Source organism: Pieris brassicae, chromosome 2 (assembly GCF_905147105.1).
Source record: "Pieris brassicae chromosome 2, ilPieBrab1.1, whole genome shotgun sequence".
NCBI lineage: Eukaryota > Metazoa > Arthropoda > Insecta > Lepidoptera > Pieridae > Pieris > Pieris brassicae.
In genome coordinates this window covers 12,178,799-12,206,305 of record NC_059666.1, presented here as the reverse complement: position 1 = coordinate 12,206,305, position 27,507 = coordinate 12,178,799, and the positions used below count along the sequence as shown (strand labels likewise).

Sequence of the window (27,507 nt, the reverse complement as noted above, 5' to 3'; positions counted from 1 at the left end):
AAAATTTATTCTTTATAAAAAATATCATCTATCTAAGAATTTAATGATGATAGGGAATTATGGTTAAGTTGAGTTTTTGCAAAGTGGAGATGGGTAGGTGAAACAGTGTAACAAGGGAAAGAGTTATTTTCTTGCACGGTAGGCTGACAAGCTTAGTTGGTGGGGAAGATTGGTGATATGCTCCAAATAGCGATGGAGTTGGAAGAGATTCTTCAAGATGTCCTTGAAAAGGAAAATTGCTAGTTGAGTCGCTTATGTGGCATGTGAGGCACACAGTATTGTATTTTCGTAAGGAACAACACTTCAGAATCTACTCAAAAATATTTTATCAATATACTTTTTTTTTTCAAAGAAGTGTATATGCCGTAGGTATCGAACTCGACGCGGGGACTGTGGGGCTGGGTCTTCACTTAAAGCTCTCTGCTATTGAGAGGGGTAGCGCGAACCTACCCACTAAACACACATCAGCCCTAAACATGGGCTTTCGGGGTTCGCCAAGGCATTCAATCCGAGGGAACCGGGCTTTATCATTAGAATATATATATACTAGGTTATAAATAGTATCGTTTTATAATTAGGTTATTCCAGTGCTATTTGCAGCCTGGACATTCCAAAAGCGATCCTGATTTTATTTATCCTTTTTTAATGGGCCAGGAGCATTGCTCCTAGTTTTTAAGTTTTTACCTCAAGCATTTGACACGGTATCGCACACAAATTACTGAGACGTTGATTTATCAAAGGATGATGTCACAATTCGTGAGTGAAGCGATAAAGATGAATGTCCAACCATTTATTACGTGTAACAGACCGAAATAAAATCAGCAAAACTTTTTAAGCGATAAATTATCTATAGAATTGATTTTTTATGGACTCTTTTAGAAACTGACGTTAGTCTCAACACAAGGTCACAACTATCAGTTGGATAAAATCAAATGTGTACAAGAAATCTAACATGTGTTTTATGATAATGTGCCAATAAATACGAAAACAATATTGTTTTTTCGAAATTGAACCTAGCACTTCAAGCTTAAACGTAACATGCTTTTACAACCATTTTTTTTAATGAGGCTGTCATTGCAGCCCGTGGCCACCCATTTTAGTGGGTGCGTTGCCGGCCTTTGAGGAAGGAGTATCCTCTTTCTTTAAGCAAATTGGAGGTCGTATCTGCCAGGGAAGACTCACACTGGGAATTGATTCCGCATTTCGCTATTTCGCAAAAGAAAGTGTCTTGTGAAGCGGACCGTGTAAGAATTCCAGCTATCAACGTGATGCTGATAAAATTTCATTATTATGCCAGTGAAATAATTTTAAACTGCTGGACCTGACAGGTTATTTCGCAGCTGGCATCTCTACAGTGAACACAGATGTAATGCAAACCCATTATATTATCTGTTTTGATCTGATAGAAGTCAATCGTTGTCATGTGGCACATCGCCAGTCAGGGGTTATTGGCAGCAGCACTGGTTTAGCAAATAAAAACTATCAATGCCATGTTTTTTCACACTGTATTAATACTACTCGTAGAGCAGCTTTATTCTCGTAATACATCTCATATTTGCGAGTTGAATTATTCTCGTAATACATCCCGTATTTGAGAGATACAGATTGCACATAATAAAATATTATAAAATTCGTGTATAGGATATACATTCAGATTTTATTATGATAACGACCCGTTATTCTTCTTACATAAAATTACAGGGCACTTTGGGATTAGAGTCGAGACTGAGCGCAACTGTTACTTCCGTATGTCAAAAATGTGTTTGATTTTGATTCAGTCATATATAGCACTACTTTTATTATTTATAGTGTGACGATCGATGGACACTGCGAGGCCTAAAACCGCCCTCCATATTATAAAAGTGGACTAAAGATATTTGTCACCATGGTTACCAGTTGATGCTATGAACATAGTAACCATAGCAACAAACGCCGCTGACATCGCCGTGATACGAATGTCATCTCGCATTCTAACTCTACATTTAAAATGTAGTCTTTGGAACTCGAAACTTAAATATGCGGTAAAAAACGGTTTTAAAAAATAGTCCTTTTTATATTATTATATCTAAGCTTTCAATAAATTATATGTAAGTAAGATAATAAGCAAATAATAATAATATCACTCACATAATAGATTGATTTAACAAATACAATCATACTTAGAGAACTCTTTATCGACAGTCTCCCTTTGGTGGAATCAACATGATCCTGGCTTTGAACTAAATACACCGGCTACGTGAGTGTATGTAATTGTAATTTCAGTTCAAACTATTCTAACTAACAAACAACCTTCCGAAGCGTATTTTAAACGTGAATAAGCATGTATGAGCACAGACCATAAAAAGTTATAATTAGACAGGCTCTAAGCATGTTTATATTTATTTATAACATTTTTTGTTCATTTATGTATGTTATACAATTCTCTTTTATCAAAAAAATTGAGTTTCACGACAAAAAAAATATTCATTTCTTTCTAACGTCAAACGAAAAACTCATAAACAAACAAATAAAACCTCTTTTTTAACACGAATCTGAATCGCGTTCTAAATTTAAATCTCCCGCCAATCGACCTAAATTCTCGCGTTTACTCAGTTTTAATGATTGTTATAGTGAAATGGAAAATGTAATATTTTTTGTATCTGTGCTTTAAAATAACATAAATAAATTCTATTGTCGGCTAAATTATTTATGAGAAGAAATATCGAAATAGACAAGAATAGATTGACCTTGTTTTTATTTGATTATGTTTATTGTATACAATACAAGGCATATAACGAAAGAAGACAGTTTTTCTAAGCAAACATCCGGAAATCGAAATTTTTTATGTATGTAAATGTTTTAAGATTGATAAAGAAACCTTTATCAATCTTACAACACTGTCTGGAAGAGATTGCTTAGTAACAGCTCGTTGCACTATATAATATTATTATTTTTGCTTTTACGTGCAGAGTCAATAAATACAAATAAAACTATATAATTTTTTGGGTTATAAAAATATGATCGAGCCGCAACTGATCTTAATTTCTTCTTCACCAAGATACATCATGAGTGATGCATTATAAATAAACCAATGACACGACTTCGACGACGGATGACCGAGCGTGACGTCATAGTTGCGTCACTGTCATGTCATTTTAATTTAAAAATTAATAAATAACAAAAAACTCGAATAATATCTATTATATCCTGTAATGTTTTATAAACGTATAGTATTTCCCCATTAAGCTAGTGGCGCTACCACCTTTTAGGTCTGGGCCTCAGATTTTTACATTTGTTTCATGATCATTTGTCAATCTAACAGGCAATTAGGTGATCTTTTTTCACGATTCTTCACCATACGAGCGAGTGTTGATCACAGAAAGTCGAACCTATGACCTCGGAGATTCGAGTCGTTCTCTGAAGCCACTTGGCCTTTACTCGATAATATTTACGTAAACCAAACAATTTTACGTCATTTGTAGTGTGTGGTCTGTGTCCACAATCTATACAAGTCGTTGCCTCCAGCTTCCACAGATTTCTCTCAAAACCATTAAGATAATAATAAATATATTATTTAAACTATATGCTACTTTTATGAACTGTGTATAAGTTTTCTATAAAGAAATATACTTTCCATGTCAAAGTAGACATCGTTTACAAAGATGTCGGCTTATATTCTCCGAAATGTTGTATTTCGACTTCGTATTCTTTACCACAATTTAAATAATTAAAATTATTATTATTACTATTTAGGTTAAGAATATTGAAATAAATCAATGGCAATACAACCTTTTAGGTCTGGGCGTCAGATTTCTGTATCTGTTTCATGATCATTGGTTAATCTAATAGGCAAGTAGGTGATCAGATCAGACAGCCTTATGAGCCTATTATCTATTGCAAAAAAACTTATATAAATATTCGCAGTCACAACGAAACGCATGGTCACGTGTTGACTGTGAAATTAAATGTGATACTCGTACGCGAGGCAGACAGGCATACATTTGATTCTATATACACGACTTGTTTCTTGTTAAACATTGTTTACATGGATGATATAATTGTTTACATTGTTAAGTGGACAGGTTGAAATGCATATAATGTGCTATGTTTATATATTATTATAAAACATATTTGTTTTATGACTACAATATTGATAGATATAGTCTATGTATATGTAATGGTACTATGCCTTTTTTAGAAATAACCGACCGAAAGTACTTTCTTAGCCCAACGATTTTTCTCTTTCAGCGGTCAAAGACTCAAAGTTATATCATTTTTATAGGCGTAAAAGACACCTTTGAAAGTCAAACTTACAAGTTACAAATATTTAAAAAAGAAATGACTACGACACTCATTTTACTAAGATTTAACATTTATTGTGGGTAGGCTTTAAATCCTGCAAAATTGAAATCCTTATATGAAGTTAATACAAAATAAAATGAGTGCCAAAATTATTCAGAACGAAGAATTGATAAGGTTATGTTACGAGAAAAAGTAACAATGTAATAGACTGACATGACACATGGTAAGAGAGAGAGACACAGAGAAAGAGAAAGAATTTAACAGGATACCTTGAGGATAGAAAGAGAATCCAGGGAAGGCAGGTGAGGCGTTGGGAGAACGACATCGGTTAGCCAGGTTAGCCGGGGTAGGTTACAGAATAGCGAAGGGTAGATTACAGCTATAAAGGCTAATTTTATTTAAGAAAATTACTTATCCTTCGTCAAACAACATTTTATTAGTTGACTCTTATGAATGAACTGACTAAAATAAGAAGAATTCTACAGAAGCCATTTTATAGATTCAAAAACATTTTGATGTATGATCGTTTTATAGGGACAATACAATTGCAGTTACAAGTGTAAGTCGTATGATTCCACACTCAAACCGCTAAATATGACAAAATTTACCTGGAAGGAATTGCTTCACAGCGAGAAGAATGTTATTAACTAATATATTACAAGTCTCACGATCATTCTTGGTGTTAGTTATTAATGTAAGTAAGTTAAGTAATTTTTGCCTTTAATAGCGATTGTCAGAATGAAATACAAGGAATTAAGAAAATTATTTAACCTCCCTTACAGGAATTATTTGTATTGTTGCCAATTCGTTTGTTACTAGCCATTGTTTTGGTCGGATATAATCGTACTTATTTGATGAATTTCTGGGAAAATAACGTGGTCTGTGGTATACAAAAAAATGTTTGTCTTATAGACGATTCATAAACTTGCACTGTTTTCACTACTCATTCGTCTAACAAATATTGTTAACGGTGTGCTGACAAGATACATAACCTAACTCGCATTACGCGTGAAACATGTCTGACTTTCCTACTGATTTAAATAATCGCGAAGATGTATTATAATAAATCATTTATTTGCAAAGAAATTGGTACATTAAGATTAATCAAATATTAAACCACACAATTAGCCATATAAAAACAGGCAATTAAACGTCTTATTAATTATCATGATGTCAAATTTAATCACCATCCCCTTGAAAGCATTATTGCGTATAAAAAAAACGTTTAGGGAAGATTGAATATTGTCTGTTTCCCTTACAGAAATTATAAATTGAGCCGATTTCCATAGTTTTTACGAACCTTCGGGATGCCCATAAAGGCAGACAATGGACACCCATTTGAGAGAGTGTGTTTTAAAACAATTGGAGGTTGTAGGGAAGACCTACACCGGGAATCAATTTCACAGTTCCAATGAATACCCAATGAAGCGGACCGTGGAAGGCTCAAGGTGATGCGGATGAAATCTGAACTATTTACTATACAGCCTAGGTATATGTCATCTGGGTTAACGATAGACTTTATTCAAGATACAGCCGATCCCCATAATACTTGACCCAAATGCTCAATGTCCATTAAAATAATTAAATTAGTTCTTATAGGATGAGTTTAAAGAATATTTTCGTTCAATTTGATTGAAGATATATGGTGTTTCTGACGTATTTTTTAAGTTGCGAGATAGTTTTGATTGTATTCAATTTTCTTAAACAAACTATTGTTTATATATTTTATGTACTTCCGTTTTCATTTTAATTGAATTATTGTGTGAATATTTTTGCTGCTCATTTCATTAAAGTGTCTCGAATAAAAATATATTTAGTAATCCTCAAACCTGCTAAAAAATAAACAAACCATTGGCGCTACAACCTTTTTAAAGGCTCCAGATTTCTGTAACTGTTTTATGAACATTTATATGATGGGAATGTAATAGGATCCACCTCCTGTGTTTGACAGTCGCCATCGACTTTTTGGGTCAAACACAAGCCAGTTTCCTCATGATCTTTTCCTTCACCTTGGTAAATGCGCCCATAAACTGAAAAACCATGGGCCTCGAACCTACGACCTCCAGGAAGTCGCATGCTGACGCTGCCAACACTGCTTTAATCGTTCGTGTTTATATCTCTCAAAGAAATAACAATCCCTCTTAAGTTAACACAAGTGGAAATAACCATCGCGAAAGTTAATGCAACGTTGAAATCAAGAGAAACTCACCTCTTCCACCGACTTCTTGGAGAACTCGTTCATGGATACAATCCATTGTTGCACAAGTTCATTCACAATAACCAAATCATTATATAACCACGTCAATAATTCATTCACCCATTGAACGCTCGGCGCATCTGGGCCCGTACAAGTCGGTACTATGATGCTCTGATGCTTCCTGATTGACAGCTGTTCTGGCCCCGGAGACATGCGGCCCATTCGCTTCTTAACCGCTGGCGGAGTTGCTGGCACAAAGCTCGTTGGCTTGCTGGGTTTGAACGCACCACTCTTTATCTTAGCACTAGTCGCTAGCACACTATCTGCGCTAGTGATAATTTCGTTCGCTGTCTTTTTCGGTTCATCGTTTATCTTTTTTTCCACCTTATCCTCAGTTATCTTTCCATATTTTCCATAAGCCCACTTCGCGATACCAAGTAACACAATTGAGAATAGAATCCAAATGAATATAAGCATCACTAGGTTATCCATGGCTGTGTCCATATAGTCGAAACTACATATGAGATCGTCCACCGCTTCTGCAAGGTCAGCCATAGTTTTCCATGGTGCCTCCCACCACGCGGCGTGATGATCCGCCGAATGACCACCCGATACTGACTTGGAGCCAGACATTTTTTCTCTATTTTTGACCGTTCTATTTTCGAACTCAGCTGTCTGTCTCGCTCGTTTCTCACTCTGTGCGTTCTAAAACTGCATTACGGTGATTCTCTATAATCTATGCATTTCTGGACGTAACATAGATTATATCGTTCGTTCGTATCTGTAGTTTCCGAGGTTTTTAATCACTGCATGATCTGCAAAGAAAGGAAATAGATGTATTAACAAATTAAATTGTTGCGGTATCTTTTTGTTTGTCTTATTAAACTCAAACTTAAATAACTATATTCATATAGGTAACCAAGTACGCTTGTAAACGTAAACAGCAAAGATTTAAATCTAAATTTGTATTTTCTACATTTACTACCAGTTTCCAAGTCAAGGGCGTAGAGCGGGCAAGAAGAACTAGCAAGAAACTCTCCGCCACTCTTTTTAATCGCCAAGTTTAGAATTATACAAATTGATTGTAAGGCCGTAAATATTTGAACTGGAGGAAAATTAATCACAAGAATTAGGATCATTTAAATAATCGTCAAATTTAAAATTTGATTTATTTACGTTGAACGAGAGCTTTGAATTTATTTAGTGATAATTCTCTGATTTCGCTTGGGGGTTACAAAAAAGAATACAATTTCTTAGATTAAAAAGAAGTTGATTTCAAAGTCAAGAAATACGGACTTCGCCCTCGAAAAAACGTCCTATATTTGTGTGTTAAAAATAACCACAGGTAAACACGTAAACATTAACTGAACAAGGTTAAAACTTTGGACCATCAAGTTTTTTAGCTCAATTAAATTCCGAACAGTTTTATCAAACATTAACATACAGTGAGGTCACAGTGGGTCACTGAGTCAGATGGTGATGTAATTCCTAATTGTGTATGTATTATTTATCGCATTTAAGAAATATATTTTAAATCACGTGTACTTTTTAATTTTAGAACTTTATAGAACTGAGAACCGTAGTTTCATTATGACGCAGAAAATTCGAAAACATTCGAAAATTCGAACTCTGAGTGATGGTCTAGTAGCTTCATTGTGGGACTCTAGACAAATATCTGAGAACTTTCTTTATAAAAGCAACAATCTTTCTTTATATGTGCGAATAACATTCGCTCGAACGTTAAAAGAAAGAAACACAGAAATCTGAAGTATCTAAAAAGGTTGGAACGCCACTGATTAATAAATATTAAGTTTGTTCGTATGAATGCACTAATCTTTTTTAAATAACGTACACCACATCATATATAATACAGAGAAAAATAAAATACAACTAGAAATAATAGTTCGTAATAATAATTGAAAATTGATCAATGGAAAACTAAAACAAATTTAAAATGGTCAATGCAGCTTTAATGCTGGTAGCATTTCTGGGGTAGCAGCTCTGGGTACCAGTAGTGTCTATCTTCCAAGCGCCAACTTAAATCTTTAATTAGCGCCTGTGCATTTGAACCCGAGAGTATCTAAGGTTCAAACTGGAAAATTGGCTGTGCCAAAAATCAACCGAGAACTATTTAGGTAAACCTTTTATATGGCAATTAAGGTTTACAATAGTTTACCAAAAGAATTATAAGATCTTCCGACTAGAGTCTTTAAAAATCGACTTGGTGTATTACTTTCGGAATAAATAATTATTTGCGTGATTTGCATGACACTGTAGTTGATATAAATTTAATAATATAAGAATTGACCAATTCATATGACTAATAATGTAAAACTTATTTAAAGACAAATTTGCGCGCCATTGTGTGTGGCAGAATATGCGAACTTACTATTGTACGACCTTTTTGTACCATATTCTTGCAATAAATTATTATTATTATTATTATCGTAAGAGCGGTATTAATTCAAAACTTCATCTACATCACCTGATGGCTGGAATTCTTCCACTGTCCGCTTCACAATACTTTCTTTTGCGAGCTAGCGAACTGTGGAGTCGACTCCCGGTTTTACCTGGGAGATACGACCTCAATTTGTTTAAAAAGAGATTATACTCCTTCCAAAGTTGGCAATACACCAACTAAAATGGGTTTCCAGTACCCTTTTGGGGCATCACGTACGGTGGTTTGCCCCCTATATATGACGGTTAGAGGATTATGTGTAGAAGATTGTTATGTACAACAAGAATAAAGAAGAAAAATATAAAGTAGTTGCTATCTAGATGGTTGCAAACGCAACAACATAAGTACAATAAAATCTTATATGACATTGTTATGGCCAATTGTCAAAGATGCAACATTATTGTATTAACAATACAAAACATGTCATATCTATAATGGCTATGATAAAATTTGTTTTATAGGCACAAGGCCTTTAACTTAAAAATCCTTTTGTAATATTCAGTCCAATAGCTTAAAAATCAGCAGAAATTTCCAAATTCCGTCTGTTTCATAAATGTATAAAGTTTTGAATTAATACTGAAAATTTGGTTTAAAGTTAGTGGTTAAAGATGAAAGGGCTTCTGAAGAAGAAAATGCTTGTGTAAACTGCGTTTTCGGGCAGCTTATATATAGGTTTATGTGGTATATAATGGTGTCAGGTGTGGTCCGTGTTTGATGCCATAAAAGTCTACATATTGCATTTAGAAGTTTTTGTAAATGTAAAAATAAACATTTCATAATTTACTAAGAGAATATAGTATCTTTTTCTTTCTTTGGTTACACAAGTTGTTCCAAATCTTAAACTTTAACTTCGATTTGTTTAAATTAAGCTATCTAAGGAAACTACGTTTAAAAAATCTCTAATTAAACCAGCCGCGCTATAACTGTTGTTCGGCCTTAGATTTATTTTTTGTTTTCGTTACCCACTAGGCCAACACTGCAAAATATATAAAGATCCATACTTATGTTCTGTATATTTTCGAAATTTTAAAAGCCCTAGAACGCGTAACATATATAAATTATATGTATTCGTGCATGTGATACTAATCTTTAATATCGTAACGAAGGACAGAAAAGCTAATATGTAAATGTCACATTTCAATTATTACATACAAAATCCTCGGTTAACTCGTCCAACATGCAAAACAATAATTGTTCAGAGTCGAGGTCATTGTCTTTACAGTTAAAATCATAGGCCGTGACTTCGCGTATCCATAATGTTCTTATAATTTATGAATTACCATGATCTTGAACGTAATATTTATTTCTTTATTTATTCAGAAAAAATAGATTCACTATCCTTCCAGTTGTAAGTCAATAGGATAATGTCGAAAAATATATAATATTAAATACAGAAAATACACAATATCGCTACTGTGGTGAGCTCACTCTGAGAACATATAGATATGTCTGGGATCTGTGCAACAGACTGGTTCTAGCCCTTGATATGTGCGACGGCCTGTGCAGGAAGAATCCAAAAGTTCTTGGATTTGGTTTGCTCACCACATGCAACATTTTTAAGTAGGTACGTAGTAGGGGGAGGTAGTAAGTGCCTAAATAAAATATGTACGTAACTTGTATACTATTGCGTAGGGTACGGGGTCTGTCATTATACAGCAGTGTTTCCCAACGTAGGCTCCACGTGGAGGCAATTTGATTGTTAAGGGGGCTATACAAAAAATATTTAGTAATTTGAATGGCAGTTTTTCATTATGTTCTGAAAATTTACTTTCTTAACGATTTCCTATTGAAACTCTAAAACCTATCGTTTACGTTTCTTAAGTGAAAAATTCTACAGGATTATTAATTAAAATCTTTTTAGAGTCCAATAGGACACGTTTTGCGCCAGGATTTTAGTTGCGAGATATGTTGGGGAAAATTCAGAGCAAGAGAAGGGCTAGTAGAAGAAGCCTTGGTTGAGAAATATAAAGGAGTGGACCAGCTTCACATCCGCCGAGGAACTAATTTGATACAATAATCATTCAAATTATTGACGTTAAGTCAAGAAGGTCATTGTTAAGGTAAACCAGCAATTTAAAAATATACTATTTCTAAACATTCAAATATTTGTTCAAGAACGCGCCCTGGTACCGATAGATTCCGGTTAGAAATATGAATTCCGTAATTTGCATATCATAAGTCCACATGACCGCAGGCCAAGCCAGTAAAAGTCAAGAATGAAAGGCAGACACAGAAATGTATCTGGCCTATTTAATCTCTTCACAACGCATAACAAAATATATTCATTTAATAGTCATATCCGAAAGTGTGTACCAATAATTTCCATACAAGGAAGTTTGTGGCTTATAGATTATTTTACCTCGGCAAACAATCGAATAATATATAACATATCGTTTATTAAAACCTAAACATACCAATCAAATATATATATATATATATACAATATTTAAAATTTCTTAACCTTCATAGTAAAAATAAAAAAGTTTGGTCCCTGTACCTTTATCGCTTGGCAGCATTTCCTCGCTCTATTGCCATACTTATTCGTTGAGGGTGGAAACCACCAGCTCTGGGGTCACAGTCATCGCAAAGGCTGTGAACCCCACGGCCCAAGCGTCTCTACTCCAAAGGGAACAAAATCGAAGATGGAGGAGAGACTCTTATATTTATTATCTTCCCTCTGCTCTGCGGCCGCCTCAGAAAATTGTAAACACTGTATATTTGATTGTTATGATTTCATATAAAAACTTTAAAGAAATATTGTAATAAATAGGACCTCGACTCAATAAACTATTAAAGTTAAATTTTACTCAAAAACAAAGTGTGTCTCACTTAGTACCTTGACATTCGTTACATGACATCATCAAGAATATGAATTTCACGGTTAAAACTATAAAACCCTTTCTCATTAGTAATGTAAGTATGTAAAGTTTGATGACCATGATCTTGTTTTTAACAAACATTATGAAAAAAGTTTCTACTCTGTTATTATGCTAAAAATCTTATATGCTACGAGTATAACTGCGATATAAATATAACATACTGACAATATAAAAAGCGCTGATCTCCTACTAAGCAACTTTCAATGAAATATCTCCTAGAACCTCCCCAATACCAGTTTCTTCATTTAAGCGTATTTAACGAATAGCGATTCGAATCATCGACAACCAGTCACTTTCCGTGCGGCACTACACGTAGAGATGTGTGCAAAGAGACGAAAAAGAAAGAAAAAAGTTGATAGACCTTCTGATCATCCTCTTTTGCGTTGATTGTTTTTACCTTGGGCGCCAGTTTAATACTTTCAGACTACACTTTTCTGTTGCCTTTTGACCATGTGCCCCACTCTGACATATTGCCAAGAGATAAAGGGCTATTGAAACTCTGAAGAAGGACATAGGAGTTATATTTAGTGTTTATTCACGAGAGCCGATCTTAGACAATAGATGTTAGAGTCGACTGCTCGAAGCGATAGTAATGTAGAAAAAAATATAGTAGACGAGGTAAAATCCTTGCCTTTTTAGGTCTAGGCCTCAGATTTCTATATCTGTTTTATGATCATTTGTAAACCTAATAGGCAAGTCGGAACCTGTGCCTGACACGCCGACAACTTTTTGGGTCTCAGGCAAACCGGTTTCCTCACAATGTTTTCCTTCACTGTTCGAGCGAATGTTAAATGCGTACTTAGAAAAAAGGTCCATTGGTGCACAGCCGTGGATCGAACCTACGACCTCAGGGATGAGAGTCGCACGCTGAAGGCACTAGGCCAACACTACAAACAAAAGGGAAAATAAAAATTACCTCACACTATTCGAACAATGTCAACGTCAATTAATTAATGGTAATCGAATCGACGAAGCGAAAAGAATCTCTCATGAGTATAATTTATTACATTATGTATATTGATGTATTCCATATTTCAAGACACTGTCCACAAATAAAAATACGTTTAAAAGTATTTATATATACTTGTACTGAGAGAATCGCAGTTAAATCGTTGTTATAAAGTTATTATATTTATCTAGTAGTATTACTAGTACTAGTAGATATTTATCTACGGGAATTAGAAGAAATGCTAGGGGTGAATTCGGCATAACTCCCAGTTGTCAAAGAAATTTTTATTTACCGGAGTCATAGTTAAGCGAAAGCGTGGCCATCCCAGGCAAACTTGGCGCCATACAGATGAGGCAAGGAGAGTCGGAAAGACTGGGAGCGACGTGAAATACGAGGCTTTAGACCAAAGGTGATGGAGACTCACTGTGGACGCCCTCTGCCCTATTTAGGGACTATAGGACAGTAAGTCAAGGAGTCATACTTATCTGTTATTTTCGAAATTGAATTTTATCCTAGGTTAAATTCACAATTTTCAAATACAAACTTATGTACCATAAATCCACACTATTTATTGAATCTGCTTTGGGGACAAACGGACAGGAGGCTCACCCGACGTTAAGTGATACAGCCGCCCATGGACACTCGCATTGCCAGAAGGCTCGCAAGTGCAATGCCGGCCTTTTAAATACTGGTACGGTTTTCTTGAAGGAAAAAATCAAACTATAAAGTTTAATAAAAAGTTCTTAAACTCTGGAATTATTAAACCAAATTCCTAAATTATTTTACTAGTAGTTTGTTAACATTTTGGATTGAATAATTTTTTTTCTCGCGAACAAAGTCAAGCATGCCGAACTAGCAATTAAGAAGCACATAGTGTGTGTTTATGAAATTCAGCGAAATATGCCTTGAAAAAATGATTAAACACAATTTCTTATTACTGTTTTTCTGATTGTACGTGCCGTGTTTTATAAGCAATATATATCCAAATAAAGTTTGATAGATTCAGCTAAACGAACTTTCTTCTGATAATATATATAGACACTAGAAGATGATATAAAAATATTCGATATATTTTGTCTTTAAAAAGTTATGTAAAAACTTTTTAGTAAATATAGAGTAAAGAAATTATGAAAACCAAATATCAGTCCCAAACAAACCTGAAACGTGAGACAACCCAACGCAGTCTGTGTAACCAAAAAATCGATTAAAATTTGACCACTAATAATGTTATAAGTCTATAGTTTCAGACGAATAAAATTAAAATAGAATACCTGAAAAAAATGCACGCACACAACCACTCGATATAAAATCCTCGGAAACACTGGTGTAACACTAAAATCTGATAGTATTTATAAACATCAGTAATTTATAACTTATTTTATGAGCTCTAAGGTTTATTTTCGGATGGCCTGGATAAACCTGAAGATTACGATTAATATCGGTATAACAACTTAACTAATGATATTGTTTGTTTTCCTACATTAAATCCTTTTTAAATTACCTTAAGTTTGCTTAATTCAAAGTAGATTTTAATATAATATTTTAAAAAATCATTGGCGCTACAACCTTTTTAGGTCTGGTCCCCAGATTTCTGATTTTGTTTCGTACTAAATTATCAATCTTATAGGCATCCCGATGACACAGGAACTGTACAAGGCAAGTTGGTGATCAGTCTCCCGTGCCTAACACACGCCGTCAACTTTATAATATTTTATATATATATAAAATCATTGTAGGTCTAAGGCAACCTAGACCTACAATTATTGTGTCAGCCACAATTTACACACAAAATAAATATTCCATGGAAGATAGGCTTAGGATATGGGATGCAACCTGTTCGGACACACCAGCACTATCATCGGAAGGTTTCGAAAGGGAAACCTTTTAAAAATATATTTTAAGGTTACTTATTGTTTTTTTGTTATATTAATTTATGTTAGCAGTAAAATGTTATTTTTATTTTATTTACAATAACAGAAATAAAGATAAAGACGGGGATTTGTTAATCACCTATGAACTATCATAACAACACCCTAACTCATGTAATTGGTTAAATAAATCAAACCATGCCTTATCACTAGTTCACTTCAAATGATTCATGAATTAGCAAGAAAACTGTACTAACAAATTTGTCCTTGCTTCGCGTGAGAATTTATGAATGATAGTAACTCAAATACCATATTTGAATTTATAATTAGCTTTCCGATAAATTACTGTTGTTCGTGAGAGATATTTTTTTTAACTCACAAAGTAATTAAATTAATATATTATTATTATTTTTAATCTTTTTAACCTACATAGTTATAATAAAAAAGTGCGTGCGTACAAAGTACACATGTCAGAAGTGAAACTTCTTTGTTAAATACGCATATATATACATGCGACCTCAGGGATGAGAGTCGCACACTGAAGCCACAACACTGCGCCTTCCTTAGAGGTATATTAAATTTATAAATTCCTTGAATTTTTAGTTTCGTCTTGGCATACAGGAGTCACTTAACGCATGTATCTACGTTTTCTAATAAAACATTTATTAGTTTAACAAAAAAGCACATTACAACAATTACAATATTCTAGTTTTACGAAAACCTTTTAAAAGGTATCATCCAACAATACATTGATTGATCAGGTCACTGATAACAAAATGTAATTGATAAGATATCATACCAAGAATGCAAGGGCTCGACAAATCTTTTAGAATTTAGTAACTGATGTGCGTCTGTCTTCTGTATTGTCTAAACCTAGATTATAGAACTTATGAATTAAATAATATTGTCTTATTTATAGGACGCCTACATAGACACTCACGTACGCTGGCAGATCTGTGGCCGAGAAGCTAGGCAGCAAATCTCCTCTTGCTTAAAAAGAGACTTTGTTTGCTTAAAAGACTTGGCGTCTCCTGCCTGGTGCAGGCGATTACACCGGAAACATCCTTATGATATTTATGGGCGAGTTGAAGCCCGCTGCCGCCCGTGTTTCGCTCTTGTGCACACACACACATTGTCTTATTATTGCGTGAATTAAAAAAATACCACAGATAACACCTTAATTTTTTTACTTTACTTTAGAATTTATTTTATAAGAGATTTAAAGTAATTTTAATATATTTATTTAAACAATCTTATATAATGTATGTAATAATTTACTCAGACGAACCCTAAAATACCAACCCAATTCGCAATGACATCATTTATGACCACGTAACAAAAAGTTGGAGAATGACGTCAAAGCTGAATTTATCGAAATATCGCTTCGTAATTAAAATTAGTATCAATAAACGTTTACTGAGCAGTTTTTTGTTTCTTTTCAGTCTCTTAACTAAATGAAAATAGCATCGCAAAACAGCGAAGATATCTAGATTTTTTTAAAGTTCATTATTCTGTTTTAGATATCTTTCCTGTTCTAGTATACTAGACTACAGGTGAAGACGGCTTAGTGGGGTGCAACATTATTAGACTGTCTATCAAAATGTCGTGTATCAAAGATATTTCTGTACCCAAATAACGCTGTCGAAAATAAATAAGAACGTGAGGGAACATTTAGTTTAACATGGATACCATAGCCATTAACAAAATTAAAAGATTAATAGTAAAAGTAGACGTCCATAAAGGACAAACCTTGTACATTAGTAAATTATATTAATTTAATAAAATTTTCGAGCATTCGGCCTCAACCTTTATTTTTCGTTATTACATACGATTATATTCTTTATTACTACGTGACCATGTACGCCCTTCTAGCGACATCGCTGAGCTGAAGGTCGTATTACTGTCGCCAATTTCCTCCACTCCTCTGTCTTTTGCAAGATCTGACCCTGAGTGATGGTGAGACTTGTATCGCTTTACAAACAGTAATAATGCAAAAGTAAAAATATGTTGTGTCCTATTTCTTTTATAATATATGTATACACTACAGGTTGTTATTTATTTTTAACCTACGACAGGTTCGATCCTCGGCTGTGCACAATGGACTTTCTGTCTATATGTGCATTTACCATTAGCTCGAACAGTAAACGAAAACGCGTGAGGAAACCGGCTTGTGTTAGACCCAAAAAGTCAAAGGCTGAATCACCTACTTGCCTATTACATTGACAAATGATGATGAAACATATACACATATCTGAGGCCCAGACCTAAAAAGCTTTTAGCGCCACTGATATTTTTTATGTACGTAGACACGCTAGCGTATCCGCGAACTTAGAGAATTTATCCAGACACTTTTCAAAAGAATTCACTAACATACACTTTCGCACATACAAGCACGCACGCACACGTTCCGGATACCTAGTCCAGTCAAACATTACTCGCGTTGATAGAATGTTAGTAAATTTGTATTATATTGTGTGAAACATTATAGTGTCCAGTAAGGATTTTAAGGCTTTAAGACGTTCGTTATACGTTTGTGACTGCTCTAACCATTTCTTTGAACCCTTTTCTAACTCAATATATTTTATGAAATAAGGATATATGACGGGAATATATATATATATTGCTGAACAGATATTGACAAAATACAGAACATCCCGCAGAAGGCTAGTTTTTTAATGTTATAATAACACCGCGTCAGATTTGTAAAGGTTTGTATGAAAATCGATATTACGTGTCAACGGGATGGCAGTAAGCCAGGCGACGTAAAGTCTTTGTGGCGACTGGAACCTTTAACGGGCGAGCTTTTAAAAACAATAGATTTTATACAGTTGTTGTTGAATTAAAAAAAATGTAACATAGAGCTATTATTGATTTGTTTTTATATTTAGTATTGTATTGTATTTTTTTACAAGATATGGTTACGCACTTCTTGAACTGTACCCATCATATTTTTTTTTAAAGTATTTTACCTTACTAGGGTTGCCTGAAAGAGATCGCTTGTTAGCGATAAGACTGCCCGTTGCATTCCTTATAATTTTTACGTATTATGTTATTGATTTTTGTATAAATGTAACAAACTGTGAATAAAAAAAAAATTTTGATTAAATCCATTTTTCATGTTCTTTTTCGTAGAACATTTTCATTACGGTCGTGCCTGTCTTGAATCGCGTTATTAAGGTGCTGTCTTATGGAGAGCCATGGCCTGTATTTATTATAGTCAATAATTAAAATCGATATTATTTTACACACATATTAATATTTAACCACTGGTTTTTACGACTGTTTGAATTTTCATTTAATATGCAACTTATTAGATTATTGGAACTGTATTAAGTTTTCAATGTCACGTGCGTTGCGTGGTCACTTCATGTGTCAAAACTGAAACAAAAAATTTTTTTACACATCAGAACGTGCAAATAAACATTTTAGTATCCATAAGTTTTCTGAAGTGAAGCCAAAGCTGAAAAAATGTTTTTTGCGAATGGAAATTAATGTTTACTGTGGTAACTAACGTACGTAGACAGAGGTTTTTATCAGAACAAAGTTCACACGGTTCGGTGTTAACACTTTACACGTTTGCTCATTATTATAAGTAACCTTGACATACAATTTATCATAATTATTATTATATACCTATAAAATAATTATGTCACTTATATTTTTTAAACCACTATCCGAACACATCCTTTTTAATATGACATAATTTAAGGATTACAAAAATAAAAGTATATTTTTTATCAAGAAATTTCGCAAATATTAAATCTCTGGAATTTACTTATATTGGAGCTTTGATTGCACGATAAATTATATAAACTAGGAGTCAACGATGATATAAAAAGCCAAATTGTGTTACAGGGAACAATATTACATTATCAGGCCATAAAACCAATATTACAATAGTAGGTTAATTCCCTACTCTATCCGTATCCATTTTTTTTTAAATATTAACAAACCTTGAAATTTATGGCCAGTATCTATGTTCAACCACGTCAAACAGGTCTTACATCCAAGGTCAAGAACTGAAGACCGCCCAAACATGTCATTATATTAATTTGTTCGAATATGAACTTGTCATCCTCGACATAATGTACAAGGCTTTTATTATAGATAAGTGGTAAATAACATAATGATATAGCACAGGAATTTTCTTATGCAGCGGCGAAGTTTCCACTTTATTTGCAAAATTAAAAATATTTCTGATGGTCATTTGTTGCTTTTTGTATATCACCCTAAGATCGTTATCAATATATCGCAGCGGAGCTCATCGCGCATAAGAAATTCTAAAATGATTATAGTCAGATGATTGATAGACTATGCTTTTGTACGAGTATGCTATCTGCATGCACGATAGCTTATTTTGTTGTAACAAACTCCTTGACCTAGTGACCTAGCTGCAGAGCAGTTTCAGACCCTTTCGAGTGCCGACCACACATTGACCAGAGTTCAAAAGACTTTCCTTTACAAACGAGCCGTCCCTTTTATAACTAATTATAAAACTGTGAAGGTGGTAGAGGAGTATTGGATTGTAAAGCAACGCCATTTTTAAAACAAGTAGCTATATTACTAAATAATATTAGGTTAAAGTTATGTAAATATTCAACTGTTTACCAAGTTTAAGAGAATAGACTATCGTCTATAAAAATAATTCTAATTTAATTCAAATTATGCTGGGTTCGTGCCGTGAAGTAATTCTAATGAAATTCGGCTCGCTTGACAATCGATCAATAATGTTCGAATTCACACGTTGTATTGCGTTAAAATACCGTCTAATATATTGTTTCGTATCGAAATGCATTTTATTACTTTTTTATGTAAATAACGCGATAAAGTTTTAGCTGCTACATATATAAATTTCTACAAATATTTTACTAAATACCCTATGGTGGTTAATTAATATAGGTAATATATATAAATACGTACCTCCACAATTCACAATTAAAAATCACAACACCTTTATTCCAAGATTCGAACCGTCGTAAAATCAATGTTTTATATTTTTTTATGTTATAACACATAAAAGCAAAGTCTAAAGAAACAGGTATATATGTAATGAATTTATTTTTGTGTCATATTCGGCATGTTTTTAGCATAAACATTGAAATAACACAATCCAACGACCAAATCGATAGAGACGCAAACGAAGACTACTCCTCCTTGACTTGAAAAACATACTGATACAGACTAGAAAGCTTTTAAGTACACTATCGGCTATAGCTGACAGTTTGACAATGGACAATTGACGGCGATGCTTTGACATTAAACAATATACATGTAATAAATATAATACCGCGCTCAAATATCGCCGCTTGCGAATTATAACCCATTGACGACCGATTTTATAATAATAATAATTGTATATATTATTAACTATTTGTTTATTTAATATGGCTGAGAAATTGGAGGACCTGAATCTGCCACTTACAGTCGTCGGAAGAATAGTTAAAGAGGTTCTACCCGAGGGTGTTTCTATTTCAAAAGAAGCCCGGACTGGTTTAGCAAAAGCTGCATCTGTTTTCGTACTATACGTGACATCAGCTGCAACGAACACAGTAAAACATCATAAACGAAAAGCTTTAACAGGTCAAGATGTCCTGGAGGCCATGGCTGATATCGAATTTGAACGGTTTGTGGAACCACTACGAGAGGCCTTAGAACAATATAAATTAGCCGTTTCTGCAAAAAAATCAGCCGGTAAGAAGAAAGAAGACGATGACGTAGAGATGGTAGAAGAGGAAGGTTAAAATGGTGAACATGGAAAATGACTAATTGTGATACTGGGTGATTTTAGAAGATGTGAAGCTGTGCAAATTGGTGATTTGTTAAATATAAGCCTTAACTTTGATTTCTTTTGTAAATTTCCATGGCTTATGTGGAAGCAATTACTAATAGAATTATCAAGTGAAATAAAAGATTGTGTAAAATTATTTAATGATTTTATTAATGAATAAAAATTTCTGATATAATCTTGAATTACCTTTAATTTGCAACTACACCTATATTTACATAAGAATGACTTAAAACAAAATATGTATTATATGCTTGTATTTGCCACAATATTAAACAAGTTTTTGTACGAGATTGACATTGTTTAAACTGAGTTTTTGTTTTTAAGGCTACAAATATATCAAACTTCTTGAACTACAATTGATTTACATTTTTATGATATCAAACCAAACTCTTAGCTATAGGGTTTTATTGATACTATTATTTAGTCTAATTTAATATCAGAATATTTATTCTTTACCATATCTTTATAAAAAAGAAATTAATTTAAGAAATGTAAGTTGTTGAAAAGGTTTTGGTGTCATATTGAATCTCTATAATATGGTTAATTGCCATCCAATTTCATAGGTTACAAGCATGATACCAATTAGAAGTCTTATATATTAATTCTTTTACTTTAAATTTTGACTGTCAGCAAAAAACATTTTTTTCTGAATTCACACCAAAAGAATATAATTAAGATGTCACCAATGAAATGAATGGCTACAAGTGATTCCTGAGATCAACACAAAAAATAATTTTGGCTCAATATAATTTGTTGTATTCTTGTATTCTTAAATAAAAAAGGTAGGTAAACTATCAATATATTTTGTTAAAGATTGGTGTTCTCTTTCTTACATCTAATAATTTCGAAACCTACACCTATTAAAACTTTGAAATCGAAAAACTACAAGCTATCCTAACTAGTTAAATTTTACAGATAACAGCCAATTTTTCAGTCCACTTGCCCTAAGTGAAATTTGGCAATATCAGAAGTCTATAGCAGTATGCAATGTATATATCTCAATTTTTTTAGAATAAAACTACATTTTTGTAATTTAATCCGAAAATCTTGGAAAAGCTTGATCTATAAGAGATATCTAGTTTGGCTAGACTATGGTTTCTGTTTGTAATAGAATACAGTATTACTAATGTAAGTGAATTAGAATAATTTATATTTATTTTATTTAGTCTCAGATTTTTTGGATGTGTACTTAGTAAAATAGGCATTTTCTAGATCTAAAAATATGCAAGTGTTATAAAGAATATACTTGAAACAAGCATAACACTGATTGGTGGAGTAATTGTATCTAAGCAAAATAGCTACCACACAATCATTGGTATGAATTATAAAAAATAACTAATGTTGCAACTAATAATTAACTAAAGGAGTGCAACAAAAATTAAAATAAAAAACAAAATCAAATTAAAATTTTATTACAAGAGTAAATTAACTGGTTTAAAGCATTACATTGTATTAAGAATTAATTAAAACATACCACACTTATGTTATGCAATAAGAAACTTGTTGTGGGTATTACAACTGATATCCATAAAGAAATTTCATATGTTTTGGTATGTTTTATTATTTAAGTGTCAACTTAAATGAAAGTGCTGTGTGTGCTAAAATACAACCAGAGAGATAATCTCACAAAAGAAAAACTGAAGTTGTTACGGTATAAATATGACAAATGAAACTAAGAACTACCAAGACTGGTCTAAACACACTTTTACCTTATATTTAACTCCATTATAAATCCAGTTAAAGAGCAAACTAACTCTCACATCTGCCATAATTTGTTAACATTTAGACAAATGGAACTATAACTTGAATTTAAGCACTGTATTATTATTTTTCATAGAATGTAGGGGCTAACGGAATAAAGGCTGACGATTGTGTTGCCTCCCTTTTAAGAATTGGTACGCACTTTTCTTAAAGAACCTTAAGTCGAATTGGTTCGAAAATACTTCAATGGATGGCTAGTTCCACGCTCAGTTGTGGAAAGTTGTATATTAGTTAGTATATTCATCCCGTAACGAACATCAGATTTCTAAACATGCAAATCAAATAAACAACACAGTTAATAAATAAACAGTCCATATCGAGTCGAAGCCTCGTTACACCAAATACATTTCAGTTAAACAAACTAAAATGTAACATTTTAGTTCACTCAACTAAAATTAAACTAAACTAGTCTATAATACAATTGACTAACACTAATTGGAATTTTATTTATTTACAAAATAAGCAATTTAATAGTTTCTGGGTTACTATAAACTATATATTATAACGATCCTACATTCTGACACTAGTGTATTCTTTTTATTTGTTAAAAACGTGAAAATTAACTTTGTTTATCGCCAATGACAATTTTTTCAAAGAATAATGTTTGGCTAGCTGCTCTTGAAGCTTCTCTTGCGCGTGATCAAACACAAGTGTCAAAACATAGATTGTCTTTTTCATACATTGTTGGCGTTAAATGAATCACATATCAATAAATACTTTAAAATGCCGTCGCATCTAAATCACAGTAACGTCATATGAAAATAACTATTAATCAACGTTATAGCTAGAAAGCCTAGATCGATATAATTAAACGCCTTTAATAACATTCATATAGATTTATTACTTTTATTATATTAGAATACATTTATTGAATAATTCAAAATGAAGTACATTAATTTTAAATAAATTCATTGTAAATTGTCAAAGTGGATTACGACTGAAACTGAAACAAGTTGCTGTCCTTCTCAGGTATATATGTATGATAGAGACAGCGATATCTGTTAAATTAGCTAAGCTCCCATTAAATATTCACTAACATGCAAACTTGTCGGATATTGCATTTGTTCCTTCGATAAATTTATTATAATCACTGGAATAATTCATTTATATGCCATATATGTTTTAACTAGAATGTTACAAACAAAGACTTCTAGACTTTTTGTGTAAGAAAAATCTGGTCATCTTTTCTTGTGAAGTTTATCTAACTTGAGAAAAAGATTCTTTGATTATGGCAATAGGAAACTATGTCACTGGTTCAAAATGGCGTCTCCGTAATCTCAACAAGTTTGCTCATAAACTATTCTATAATTTATTGCTTCAATGTCATCCATGGAATGGAGTAGGGCAGTGCTGTAACATTTGTGTCGATTGTTTTGGAAAAATAAAAATTTAAATACTGCGTTCCTATAACTAATTGTTGAAAATACGATAATAACATGTTTTTATTTACTCTGTGTATGCTATGTTATCTGTGCAACACAGATTATGACGAACATAGATATACCACATTCATAAAAATAAATCAGTGTAGTGTCACCTTATCTAATGTACTGATCTGTCTGCTTTCATCACAGCGTCAACAGATTTTGCCGGAAAGAGACAAAAGAGTATTACAATTAAGAGGGCACGCTGATTTTTTTATCGATACGGGGTAATAGTATACAAACTTTTTAATCATACAAGGAACGCAGAACTATTAATTAGAAAAATATTTTGATTAAAAAGAAATAACGGCCAATATATATACCTCCATCAAAATACCTTTGATTTTCAATATTTTAAAACATAATTATGCTATAGAGATTGGCCGCGACAATGGGTACCTAGTATGAGGCCTCGTGTCCGGCCAAAATATATAGATCATTCCCGTCTTCGCCTGAGAGCGTGTTGTTTTGGAGGACGTGCGATTCTAGTACTACAACTCTGAAAAAAATATTAATGACAAATTAATTCGAAAATAAAAAAAAAATGTTTTTCTATACAACTTAGTGTGTTAATATGATATGAATATATGTATGTGTCGCAGTAAAGTTGTTAAATCAGAGAGACAATTGAATCTCTAGACAGTTAATTAAAAATCGATGTTCCTAGGCAACAAGACTAACCTAACCTAACCATTTACAATAAAGCAAAAGACGGAATTTCCAAGCTCTCAGTTCTTCATGATCACACCGAAATCACAATAACAAATTAAATAATCATGGCGAAATCTTGTATTACATTATTAATCAACACGCTGGCTTTCGGTCAGACAGATAGTTAAACGTTTTCGACACTGCTTTATTTAAATCAAAATGCTAGCGACTTGATTGAATATCGACATTTAATTAACTGTCTAGAGATTCAATTAACTCTCTGATTTCACTACTTTACTGGGACATATATATGTCGGGAAATGCTGGGATTATCAGGAAATGTTCAAATCATTGAGATTTTTTGTTACTTTTACGAATAATAATTTTATTTCATTCCATTGTTACGGAATATTGTTACGACCAATCAGAGTCGAGCAAATGTCTCTGGGTCTATGTGAATTGTGGTTAAAAGTGAGATCGGTGCCTTGAACCCGCTGCTCGTTATAATTTAAGCTAAAATTGTTATAATTCAATTCAATTCTACTCGGGTCTTTTGTGATCGCACTTTACCTATATGACGCCCACGAAGCCCGCCAATGAAGATGTCCATATCGATGGAGTGACAATATCTCTCCGACATATATAAACACAGTAAAATAGGCTAAATAGACAAATGATACTAAATTCTGTTAAGTATTGCCCTTAAAAAAGAAACCAGCTAAATTGCACCCCTATGACATACCGTGCTCGTAAACACGTGCGCAAACGTCAAGATTTTACGTGTAATCATATTATATTTTGATCAAAATCAATCTCCGAAGAATTTTTCCAAGTCATTATAAGGATTAGACAGCTGAAGAGATATGATAAGCAATGTCATCTTTGTCACGTGACTCACGTATAAATATATTATTAACTTAGAACTTTTTAATGACTATTTCCAAGTTATTTTACTCCATAACGCTTTTTAAATGTCTACAGAAAACTGTAATTAGCACATTCTTTATGTAAAATATGTATAAATTGATATCATTCACGGTAACTTTCAAATATATTGAAAAGGTTTTTTTTTACTTAAAAGGGTTTCCACAACGCACACATTGTGCGTATGTACTTATAATGGGTATACGTCGGTACTAACTTGTCGTGTCCGACGAGTCGGTATGCGCGCGAGTGGTCCACTATTTCCTGAGTGACGTCAGCGTTCCTCAAGGACCGTCCTTGCATGCCGTTGCGGTGGAAGGCCAGCACTGAGTCCGCTAGACACACTGAAGAGTAAAAAATATTAAATCACAAAAATAAGATATTCGTATATTCTACAAGAACCAATATCAGCGACTCAATTACAACGAAGAGTGTTCAGAGGAGTTGTTCGGATTAATATTGGCAGCTGAGTTTCATCAGTATACGAAGTACCACCGTTCAACACGTTCACGGCCGGCAACTCGTGCGTAATCATGGTAGAGTCACCTGCGCGTTTGCCACTTGTTTTTAAAAATAATATTTTATCCGAGGTCGTAGATTTGAATCCCGGCTTTGCACCAATTGACCTGTATTATATGTAATATAATTATAATACTCACATATGCTATCAATCTGGAAGTCGAACTGCAGTCTCTGCGGCAACTTGCTCCTCCGCTTGTCGTCTTGTCGCCGGGAATCGAACCCGGGAAGCACTGGGATTATGTCCACTACGTTTTCGTGACACACAAGTATCTAGAAAATTGTTTTGATTTAAAATTTGGTTAAAAATATATCATTTGGATATAATATTAAGTTCTAAAAAAAATTTTGGACAAACACACACGTGTTATAATTCGACAGGTCACTTTATAAAAACCTACTTTATTTAAAAATCAGTATAAACTTTTTTTTTACTAATGTTCCATATTATACGTAGACAAGACAGGCTCAGGCCAAAAATAGATTTCATGCTTACAAAAGATAGAAGATACAGAAGTATGATTCGTGCCCTTCTCTATTATTAAAAAGTTAATTATTTTAGTTTTAACGCAAGAGATTTTAAAATTAAAATTGAATTCTCCAAATGGTTCAATATACGGCCAGCAACGACACTCACCGCGTCCTTATTCAGCTGATGCACAGCTCTAAGCGTGTGAAGCCTCTCAGGCCTCGGTATCACGGTGTTTGAGCCCCCAGGGCGGACCTCCAGCTCGTCCGAGTGGAACCAGCTCGCACCTTTAATTCAAACAGGAACTACCCTCAGCAAACATTAAATGTTACTTTACAAAGAACTGACAGCAAATTATAACATCAAGGGCTTTGTTAATACCACAGAGTCGAATACCGATTGAATTACGGTCAGAACAAGCTTATTAAAAAAAATGGTTGGTAGGTTAAATTTCTAAAGATTTTTATTAATTTCATTTTATTTTTGTCTTACCCGAGTTAATATTAATTAGATTAAGCCGTATAGGTTTCCTCGTGACGCCCACACAAAGAAGTGGATACTCAAGCTCCGGAGTTATGATTAACTCGAAAGCGAGTAACGGCGAGGGTAGTACACATTCGATGTTCTGAAATATATACAAACGGACACGATAACACAACATTTTTCTTTGCTTAAATAATTTATTCAAGATTCAATTAATTCAAGAAATGTATGTATTTGAGCCCAGAGATTTAAAGTTGAGTCTTCGTTTAGTTTAATACATTTTTGACATACGGAAGCCATACTTAGCTAAGTGCAAAACAAACAATTAAAATAAACGACGGAGTTTCTTCCAGTTCACCTCGCTTTACGCTATTAATTGAGAATTGGCAATACATGAAATTTTTTATAATTTCATTTGTTTAAACGTGGCAAGCGGCCTTTTGCGGCACGCTTGCAGTATGCACTGCATGTCTAATGTAATACAAGACTCCGCCATGATTATTTTATTTGTTATTGTGATTTCGGGGTGTGATCGTGAAGAACTGAGAGCTTGAAAATTCTTTGTTTTGCGTTATTGTAAATGGTTAGGTTAGGTTAGTCTTGTTGCGTAGGAACGTTTCGGAAACTCATTAAACGTTTCGTTCACTCACTTCTCTGACGGAACTTTAGCGACTTGATTAATTAACTGTCTAGAGATTCAATTAACTGAAATTAGTAACTGAAGTGACGCAATTAAAAAAAGAATGTCAAGAAATTAAAAACACGAATAGAGACATCGAAAATGGTATGAAATTTATGAATGAACAACACGAAGAGCTATCGTCCAAAGTCAAAAATCTTGAAGGTCAAAAGAATG

The 27,507-nt window shown here is 33.4% G+C and overlaps 3 protein-coding genes across 12 annotated transcripts in view; 1 reads left to right on the top strand and 2 right to left on the bottom strand.

The window, feature by feature from the left end:
* Positions 1-19,791, bottom strand: part of LOC123717865 — a 41,957-nt gene extending 22,166 nt beyond the window's left edge. For 6 of the 7 annotated variants that reach the window (XR_006754891.1, XM_045674116.1, XM_045674141.1 and 3 more), the window contains exons 1-2: positions 19,553-19,791; positions 6,491-7,293 (exon numbers count right to left, since the gene is read on the bottom strand). Coding sequence is in view for 6 of the 7 variants with exons in the window: in XM_045674116.1 (XP_045530072.1) it covers positions 6,491-7,111 (621 nt within the window). In the remaining variant the exon portion in view is untranslated. Of the gene's footprint in view, positions 1-6,490; positions 7,294-14,035; positions 14,073-19,552 lie in introns of those variants that run through there. The other variant, XM_045674123.1, reaches the window with a different exon arrangement.
* Positions 19,792-19,924: 133 nt separating this feature from the next.
* On the top strand, positions 19,925-20,567 carry LOC123720155 (DNA polymerase epsilon subunit 3). The gene has a single exon (XM_045676671.1). The coding sequence runs from the start codon at positions 20,017-20,019 to the stop codon at positions 20,371-20,373; it is 357 nt and encodes a 118-aa protein (XP_045532627.1). The 5' UTR covers positions 19,925-20,016; the 3' UTR covers positions 20,374-20,567.
* Positions 20,568-23,822: 3,255 nt separating this feature from the next.
* The window catches only part of LOC123717575 (mitogen-activated protein kinase kinase kinase kinase 5), a 43,129-nt gene continuing 39,444 nt past the window's right edge, over positions 23,823-27,507 (bottom strand). For all 4 annotated transcript variants that reach the window (XM_045673658.1, XM_045673666.1, XM_045673676.1 and 1 more), the window contains 5 exons: positions 26,661-26,793; positions 26,337-26,455; positions 25,840-25,972; positions 25,398-25,524; positions 23,823-24,104 (listed from right to left, as the gene is read on the bottom strand). In XM_045673658.1, the coding sequence (XP_045529614.1) occupies positions 24,005-24,104; positions 25,398-25,524; positions 25,840-25,972; positions 26,337-26,455; positions 26,661-26,793 (612 nt within the window). In that variant the 3' untranslated portion in view covers positions 23,823-24,004. The remainder of the gene's footprint in view (positions 24,105-25,397; positions 25,525-25,839; positions 25,973-26,336; positions 26,456-26,660; positions 26,794-27,507) is intronic.